General features: G+C 49.9%; 3 protein-coding genes across 4 annotated transcripts in view; all 3 read right to left on the minus strand.

Annotated features, from left to right (window-relative positions):
• PRRT1 (proline rich transmembrane protein 1) overlaps positions 1-5,860 on the minus strand; it is a 28,538-nt gene extending 22,678 nt beyond the window's left edge. The window contains exon 1 of one of the 2 annotated variants that reach the window (XM_083602417.1): positions 5,571-5,860. In XM_083602417.1, the coding sequence (XP_083458543.1) occupies positions 5,571-5,589 (19 nt within the window). In that variant the 5' untranslated portion in view covers positions 5,590-5,860. The remainder of the gene's footprint in view (positions 1-5,570) is intronic. The other variant, XM_083602416.1, reaches the window with a different exon arrangement.
• The window catches only part of LOC310756702 (carnitine O-acetyltransferase-like), a 165,320-nt gene that overhangs the window by 105,689 nt on the left and 50,117 nt on the right, over positions 1-9,514 (minus strand). The gene's annotated exons all lie outside the window — the stretch shown is intronic.
• Positions 1-9,514, minus strand: part of LOC310756939 (uncharacterized protein) — an 86,873-nt gene that overhangs the window by 71,166 nt on the left and 6,193 nt on the right. The window lies entirely within an intron of this gene.

A 9,514-nucleotide genomic window follows, 5' to 3' on the forward strand; every position in this document is an offset into this window, starting at 1 on the left:
AACAGCTCAATGGCTGCTAACATTTCAGGGCCAGCAAAGGACGAGGTCTTTTTTATTAACCTCGCATTCCCTTCAGGACCGAAGCCATTAGCAAACAAAGCCACCCGTTCTCCCCCACCCTGTTTCCGAATATCTCATCCGTCAATCCGTAATGAGCAATAATAGTACAAGGGGCATGATCCAGGAAATGTTAAGCTCTTCTAAGCCGTATTGATTCCAATTAGAGCGGCGGGCACGTGCCGAAGCGTCTTGCCGTACAATCGATGGGCTGAAGTGCTTAACTTTGGTGGAATTAAGCCCTTTGTATTGGCCTAGGCCTCTTCCTAAACGTTCAGCGGTGCTTACAACAGCGGTGCAAGGTAGGCTAATACCATTCCTATGTCTCTGGAGGCGAGGCGGAGAGATCGGTTTTGCTTAAAGCCCCCCTGGCGTATAATCTTAGGATTCAGAAGTAAGTCCCTTTGAGCTCAGTGGGAGAGTTTAACATTAAATGCGTATAAGATGGCAGCCTTGGTGAGTCAGTGGCCAAGAGGTGACGTCTGAATTGGGGACTCCCAAGCATGCAATTCTTTGTCTCAGCTGCTATAATGCACTAGTCTCAGAAAAATGGGTGTGCACACATCCTTCAATGTCCATATTTTCCAGGGACAGCCCCAGATTTACAGAAGCCACCCTGGTTTCTTTTTTGATCCCGGAATGTCCCGCTTTTCCTTAGGATGTCCCTGTTTTCATCGGAGAAATGTTGGAGAGTGTGCAACTCTCGAGCCAAGGAGATAAGAAACTATACAGCCTTTAGAAGACTTCTGAAGGCAGCCCTGTATAGTTTTATTATGCTTTTATATACGATGGAAGCCACCTAGAGTGGCTGGGGCAACCCAGTCAAATGGGCAGGGTAATATAATAATAATGAAGATAATAATAATAATAATAATAATAATAATAATAATAATAATGGAATAGGAACTATTTTCATCAGATAAATGTTGGAGGGTTTGGTGTGCTAATAATAATAATAATAATAATAATAATAATAATAATAATAATAATAATAAAAAATAATTTTTATTTATACCCCGCCCATCTGGCTGGGCTTCCCCAGCCACTCTGGGTGGCTTCCAACAAAATATTAAAATACAGTAATGCATCAAACATTAAAAGCTTCCCTAAACAGGGCTGCCTTCAGATGTCTTCTAAAAGTCTGGTACAGTAGTTATTTTTTTCCTTGACATATGGTGCGAGGGCGTTCCACAGGGCGGGTGCCGCTACCGAGAAGGCCCTCTGCCTGGTTCCCTGTAACTTGGCTTCTCACACCGAGGGAACCACCAGAAGGCCCTCGGCAGTGGACCTGAGTGTCCGGGTAGAACGATGGGGGTGGAGACGCTCCTTCAGATATACTGGGCAGAGGCTGTTTAGGGCTTTAAAGGTCAGCACCAACACTTTGAATTGTGCTCGGAAACATACTGGGAGCCAATGTTTCAAGACCGGTGTTATGTGGTCCCGGCGGCCACTCTTATGTGGTCTAGCTGCCACATTCTGGATTAGTTGTAGTTTCTGGGTTACCTTCAAAGGTAGCCCCACATAGAGCGCATACATATATGTATGCAAACAGGAAAGAGCAGAGTGTGTATGTATGTGGGAGAAAGGAAGGCTATAGAAGGCCATGAGGTAAATTGGGGCTGGGAATCTTTTGCAACGCGAGGGCCACATTCACTTCTGGCCAGGCTTCTGAGGGCCACATGACAGCGGTGGGCAGGGCCAGGGGCAAAAATGGGTGGAGCAATAAGTTTACCTTCCTACAGGAGTGTAGTTACTACACACCGCACACTTAGACACACATGTTTTTCTCTGTCCCTCCACCCAGACAAGCAAGGGCCATTGTCAGAGTTCAAGGACCTATTCCAGCCAGGCAAAAACTCTCAAGGAAGGTGCAAGGCAGGGCTGGCGGAGTGTGGGATTGTCCTCAGGAAATCTCCAAGCAGCTGATGGAGAGCCCTGGAGGACCACATTCAGCTCCAAAGCCTAAGGTCCCCCACACCCAGGTTGGCAGTATAGTGCCCGGTTGCAAATTTCCTACACACTGTTGTGTAAGTGTGGGACGTAGGGTCACGTAGGGGTCCATAAAACCACCCACGTGACCCTGGCATGTTGTCCTGGAATGATGCGCATGTTCAAACAGGCTGGCATCCTTTGTAAGTATGTTAAATTGCCTCGTTAGTTCCCGTAAGGGTATTTTAGTTCTGTGGGGCATAAAACAGAAGGGATTCCTTAAGGAGCCCCTTTGGAGTGGCAGCAATGAGTGTGTCTCTGTGGAAGTTTCAGCTTCTGCCTGCTGCATGTGTGCACCTGCAAGTTCAGGAACAGTTGTGGAAAATACTTGTGCGTGTCCATGCCCATGTGTTTGTGTATGGTGTCGTGGGCTGCATAGGTGCAACATGAATGAAATACATTTGTATACTAGGATGTGGTGTGTTGGATTTCTGTTGTGCTCTGTTTGCATTGATTATGGGCTTTGTGTTAGTACTGACAGGTGTGTGTATGTGTGTGTAGGCACCATGCATATAAAACACACCCATCGCACATTTTAAGCATGCCTTCTCCCAGAGAATACTGGGACCTGTAATTTGTTAAGGATGCTGAGCGAGCACTGAACGAGCTTTAAATGTATGGCGTTTGTGGTATATGGCAGGAATGGGGAACATTTTTCACTCCAGAAGCCACTCTCCCTTCTGGGTAACTTTCTGGGGCCCACATTCCTATAGCTGACAAGGCCAGAGGCAGAAACGCGTGGAGGAAGGAATGCGAATTTTACCATTGTACAGTGGGCTAATTTCCATCCAGGCCAGAGCTTTCCATGTTGGGGGACACACTTTTTAGATACGCATTATTTCGCGACACAGTAATTCAGTTTTACTAGCAAACCGGAGGTTAAACTAAAACCCTTTCCAGCCCTGGGAGGAGCGCGCGCAGCGTTCACACGACACAACTGCAGCCGATACACTAATGTGTCGCGACACAGTTTGGAAAGCTCTGATTTCGGCAAACAAAAGCCATTATCCAAGATCAAGAGCACCTTCCAGACAAAGCACTCCCGGATACTGTGAAGTAGGGCAAGTGAGGGATGTGGCTGAGGAGAGGTGTGTGGCCTATGGAGAATTCTGAGGGCCAAGTAGAGAGGCGTGGAGGGGCACATTCAGCCCCAGGCCCCAGGCTCCTGGTATCAGATCATTTGTGACAGGATAAAAGAACATGCAAAAGCTGTGTCAGAGAATTTTTGTTTTGGAGGTTGTGGTCCGACTTCCTTTGCAAATGATGGGGAAATGCAAAGGACAGAGGGAGCTATGTTTACATGATAGTGGTGCACGGAGTGTGTGTGTGTGTGTGTGAGTGTGAGTGAGTGATATTGGCAAGTAAGGTGCTGGAGGAGACTCTTGAGAGTCCCATGGACTGCAAGAAGATCAAACCTCTCCATTCTGAAGGAAATCAGCCCTGAGTGCTCACTGGAAGGACAGATCCTGAAGCTGAGGCTCCAGTACTTTGGCCACCTCATGAGAAGAGAAGACTCCCTGGAAAAGACCCTGATCTTGGGAAAGATGGAGGGCGCAAGGAGAAGGGGACGACAGAGGACGAGATGGTTGGGCAGTGTTCTTGAAGCTACCAGCATGAGTTTGACCAAACTGAGGGAAGCAGTGGAAGACAGGAGTGCCTGGCGTGCTCTGGTCCATGGGGTCATGAAGAGTCGGACACGACTAAACAACAACAACGAAAAAGGAAGAATCTTGAGAGAACTGAGTTCTGACAGCTCAGCTGGTAGAGCATGAGACCCTTAAACTCAGGGTTGTGGGTTCAAGTCCCACGTTGGGCAAAAAGATTCCTGCATTGCCGGGGGTTGGACTAGATGACCCTCGTGGTCCCTTCCAAATCTACAGTTCTATGGTTCTATCTGATTGACCAAAGGTTCATACAACATCCCTTCCTTTTCTTAAATGCAAGTAGAGTGACAATGAAGGAAAGTGCTTTAGATAGTCTTATGAATTCTGGATGCACTTGAGCCACTCCTTAAATGCCCAAGCCGTTCCTTCTATATCAAAGGAAAGCCCTTCTTTAGATGTCGCCCATTTGCCATGTTGGATTGCGTTGGTGGCAGCCCGAGTCCAGTATCTGGAGGGCACCCTTGTTCTGCCTCTGGATGAACAATGTACACAAACACTGGGACCCACAGAGACCTCTACACCCCCTGCCCCAAAGGCCGAATCCTAAGCAAACAGACATACCCCAAAACCACTACTAACACAGAGATGCTGTGTGGCTCACACCTCAAATCCCATTGTACCCCCACACTTAAAAAAACCCAAACGATATATAAATACAGTCTTCTCTCCACTGCGAAAATGCAGATGCACATTCCTCAAGGCAATATTTGGCGAGGCAGTATAAACAGAAGCGGATCCGCTTGTCAAGTCGTGTCATATCAGTGGCAAAATCCCTCTGCTCTCTGTACCTGCCGGATCCCAACTCCCATTTCACACTCTGCATGATACACACACACACACCGAACACCCAGACACATAACAGATGACATCACAAAGTGATGCGCACACAGTTACCCCGGGCACAGCGCTCCTGCTAAACAGTCTCACACCTCGCACATGGAATCTTGCATCCCTCACCCACTGCACACGCCACCTGTGCCGGTGACCTCTGTGGAAACATCTGATCAATGCACAAGCTCACCCAACTGTCCAGCACATCAGATATCCTCCTTTCTGTGCATGTTTGAGGGAGAAAAAACCCCAAATACATGCAAGCACATTATACACACGCACACATATGGTTGAGGCTAACTCTCTTTTTCTCAGAAATTAACGGGCCTTTGTTAGCTGTATTTATTCATTTCAATGGGGTTACTCTGAGCAGGACCAGCACTGATGTCATCTACAGCCCCAGCTGGCTGCACAACCTGGCCTTTGGAAAGGCCATATCCACAGATACCTTCAGCTTCTACACCCCTCCTTTGCACACCTGTCAACACAACCACACAGGCATTTTCCACAACAGCTTCGCAGCACAAATCCCAGCAACCGAGTGATAGGCAGGCATGGTTGCAAGAGGAAGAAGCCTTCTGCAGGCAGGCACCCGCGCAAGGACTGCGCTCCGCTCCTCACAGCGGACCCATGCTCCCTCGCCCTCTCAAATTTCTCCTCTGCAAGCTGCATTCGTGGACAGAACATCGCACTGGAATATTTCCATTCTGCACAACACGCAGCATTTGCACGACCGCCTCCTGACAGCACCACACACGGAGGGATAATTCCCACACACAGCTTGATGGGCACATGTGCAAAAAAAATCCCCAATATATATATATATCAGATCTGCATCAGAGGGAATGGCACATGCTATATATATAAAAACAATCTTCATGTGCCATTCCCTCTGATGCAGATCTGATCTTTCCCCCCCTCCCTAACCCCGCCAAACGCCCACCTTGCACCCAGCTACCCAGGCGGGCCCGATCCCCGCCTGATCCTTCCCCACCAGAAGCATCCTTTATTAAGAGACCCTTCCTTCACCTGTTTTCTCCGAAGACATCTCTGCCGCTGCTCTCGACGTGGCTGCCACTCTGTGTCTGTGTGTCTGTTGTGGAGGCGGGGGGGGGGGTTAGAGACCCACCGGAGGAGGGAGAGAAAGCTCTCTGCGTCACCCCCCACCAGAAAAAGCCTCCCTCGCCGTCTCCTCCTGTCTCTGCCTTGCTTTGCCTCCCTCCCTCTCTCTCTCCCTCCTTCCCCGGACGAGCCACGCGGCTCTTGCTGTCCCTGCGAAGATGATGGGGGGCGATGGAGCGAGAAAGAGGCGCGCGCGGGTGGGGTGTTGGGGGGGGGGAGTTAAAGGGCCAGGCGGCTTCACGGGCAACCCACGGAGCCCACCTCTCGGGTGTTTTTCTCCTGTGGTGCGGGATAGCTCGCTTTCAGACCCAGGAGGACTTTTAAGGGTCTCTGACATACATATATATACAGGAAGCTGCGTTATAGTTATTGGTCCCATCCAGCTACATATTGTCAGCTCTGACTGGCAGCAGCGAGAGATGCCAGGGATCGAACTTGGGATTTTCGGCATGCAAAGCAGATTCTCTATCATTGTAGAGTTGGAAAGGACCTCCCCCAAGGTCATCTAGTCCAGCCCCCTGCAAAGGCAGGAATCTCAAGTAAAGCATCCATGCAAGATGGGCCATCCAGCCAAAAACCTCCAAGGGAGGTTACAGGGAACCAGGCAGAGGGCCTTCTCGGTAGTGGCACCCACCCTGTGGAACGCCCTCCCACCAGACGTCAAAGAGAATAACAACACCAGACTTTTAGAAGACATCTGAAGGCAGCCCTGTTTAGGGAAGCTTTTAATGTTTGATGTATTACAGTATTTTAATATTTTTTTTGGAAGCCCGCCCAGAGTGGCTGGGGAAGCCCAGCCAGATGGGCAGGGTATAAATAATAAATTATTATTATTATTATTATTATTATTATTATTATTATTATTAGGAAGGAAGAGTCCACAACCTCCCAGTTTCTCATGCTTAGTTAGAATCTCCTTTCTTGTAACTTGAAGCCTTTGGTTCGAGTCCTGCATTCCAGAGCAGGAGAAAAACGAGCTTGCTTCATCTTGGACGCGTGAAACCAACCACCTGTCTCCTTGATCCTTGCCCATCCTGGCTAATAAAAGCAAGCCGGGAAGGGCTGGGCGATGGGCTCTGCGGGGTGGTGAATGCTTCCCTCTGTGAGGGAACATTCCCAGATCCGCTGAAAGAAGCGGTCATTAAACCGCTTCTTAAAAAAACATCTTTAGACCCGGCCAGTATGGCCAACTATCGCCCAGTCTCAAATCTTCCATTCTTGGGCAAGGTGATTGAGCGCGTGGTTGCTGAACAACTCCAGGCACGCCTGGAGGATGCGGACCATTTGGATCCCTTCCAATCAGGATTCAGGCCTCATCATGGGACTGAAACTGCCTTGGTCGCGCTGGTTGATGATCTCCGGTGGGCTAGGGACAAAGGTGAGAGCTGTTTCCTAGTTCTGCTGGATCTCTCAGCGGCCTTTGATACAATCGACCATAACATCCTTCTGGACTGTCTAGAGGGGCTGGGAGCTGGGGGCACTGTTATGCAGTGGTTCCGCTCCTTCCTCCAGGGCCGTGTTCAGAAAGTGGTGGTGGGGGATGAGTGTTCAGACCCCTGGGCCCTCACTTGTGGGGTGCCTCAGGGTTCCGTCCTCTCCCCCATGCTTTTTAACATCTATATGAAGCCACTGGGAGAGATCATCAGGGGGTTTGGACTGGGTGTCCATCAATATGCAGATGATACCCAGCTCTACCTCTCTTTCAAATCAGAACCAGTGAAGGCGGTGAAGGTCCTGTGTGAGTGCCTGGAGGCAGTTGGAGGATGGATGGCGGCTAATGGATTGAGGTTGAATCCTGACAAGACAGAAGTACTGTTTTTGGGGGACAGGGGGCGGGCTGGTGTGGAGGACTCCCTGGTCCTGAATGGGGTAACTGTGCCCCTGAAGGACCAGGTGCGCAGCCTGGGAGTCATTTTGGACTCACAGCTGTCCATGGAGGCGCAGGTCAATTCTGTGTCCAGGGCAGCTGTCTACCAACTCCACCTGGTACGCAGGCTGAGACCCTACCTGCCCGTGGACTGTCTCGCCAGAGTGGTGCATGCTCTGGTTATCTCCCGCTTGGACTACTGCAATGCGCTCTACGTGGGGCTACCTTTGAAGGTGACTCGGAAACTACAACTAATCCAGAATGCGGCAGCTAGACTGGTGACTGGGGGCGGCCGCCGAGACCACATAACACCGGTCTTGAAAGACCTACATTGGCTCCCAGTACGTTTCCGAGCACAATTCAAAGTGCTGGTGTTGACCTTTAAAGCCCTAAACGGCCTCGGCCCAGTATACCTGAAGGAGCGTCTCCACCCCCATCGTTCTGCCCGGATGCTGAGGTCCAGCGCCGAGGGCCTTCTGGCGGTTCCCTCATTGCGAGAAGCAAAGCTACAGGGAACCAGGCAGAGGGCCTTCTCGGTAGTGGCGCCTGCCCTGTGGAACGCCCTCCCATCGGATGTCAAAGCGATAAATAATTACCTGACATTCAGAAGACATCTTAAGGCAGCCCTGTTCAGGGAAGTTTTTAATCTGTGATATTTTAGTGTATTTTTGGTTTTCTATGGAAGCCGCCCAGAGTGGCTGGGGAAACCCAGCCAGATGGGCGGGGTACAAATAATAAATTATTATTATTATTATTATTATTATTCCATGTAACAGCGCTTGAGATATTTGAAGGTGACTATCCTATATCCTAAGGGACGCAGGTGGCGCTGTGGGTTAAACCACAGAGCCTAGGACTTGCCGATCAGAAGGTCGGCAGTTTGAATCCCCACGATGGGGTGAACTCCCATTGCTCGGTCCCTGCTCCTGCCAACCTAGCAGTTCGAAAGCTCGTCAAAGTGCAAGTAGATAAACAGGTACCGCTCTGGCAGGAAGGTAAACAGCGTTACTGTGCACTGCTCTGGTTCACAAGAAGCAGCTTAGTCATGCTGGCCACATGACCCGGAAGCTATATGCCAGCTCCCTCGGCCAGTAAAGCGAGATGAGCGCCGCAACCCCAGAGTCGGCCATGACTGGACCTAATGGTCAGGGGTCCCTTTACCTTTACCTTATCCTATATCCTCTCAGTCTTCTCTTTTCCAGGCTGAGCATATCCAGCTCCTTCAACCGCTCCTCATAAGGCTCGGTTTCCAGACCCTTGACCATCTTGGTTGCCCTCCTCTGCACACATTCCAGCTTGTCGATATCCTTCTTAAATTGTGGCACCCAGAACTGGACACAATATTCCAGGTGTGGTCTGACTGAGGCAGAACAGAGCAGTTCTGTGGCTTCCCTTGACCTGCACACTATGCAGTCTAGAATGGCATTCGCTTTTTTTGCTGATGCATCACACCTTGGACTCGTGTTAAGTAAGACCCCTAGATCTACTGAGCTCTGGGCCTTCCACAAGCCTGTCGACCCTGGCAGTGCTTGCCTTTCCAGTCAGGCTTGTTGCCCAATTCTGGAACTTTGCACTTTTCTGCCATATATGCCACTGAGCTCTTCCAGTGTGGTATAGTGGTTAAGAGCGGTAGTCTCATAATCTGGTGAACCGGGTTCGCTTCCCCGCTCCTCCACATGCAGCTGCTGGGTGACCTTGGGCCAGTCACACTTCTCTGAAGTCTCTCAGCCCCACTCACCTCACAGAGTGTTTGTTGTGGGGGAGGAAGGGAAAGGAGAATTTTAGCTGCTTTGAGACTCCTTAGAGTAGTGATAAAGCGGGATATCAATCTGAAAAACCAAATAAATAAATTTCTGGAAAAAATAAATAAATAAAGAGGGAGCTGCCTTCCATTGTTCTACCCGGACACTGAGGTCCAGCGCCGAGGGCCTTCTGGCGGTTCCCTCACTGCGAGAAGCCAAGTTACAGGGAACCAGGCAGAGGA

The sequence above is a fragment of the Podarcis filfolensis genome, assembly GCF_964270895.1.
Source record: "Podarcis filfolensis genome assembly, chromosome: 2".
NCBI classification, from domain to species: Eukaryota; Metazoa; Chordata; class Lepidosauria; order Squamata; family Lacertidae; genus Podarcis; species Podarcis filfolensis.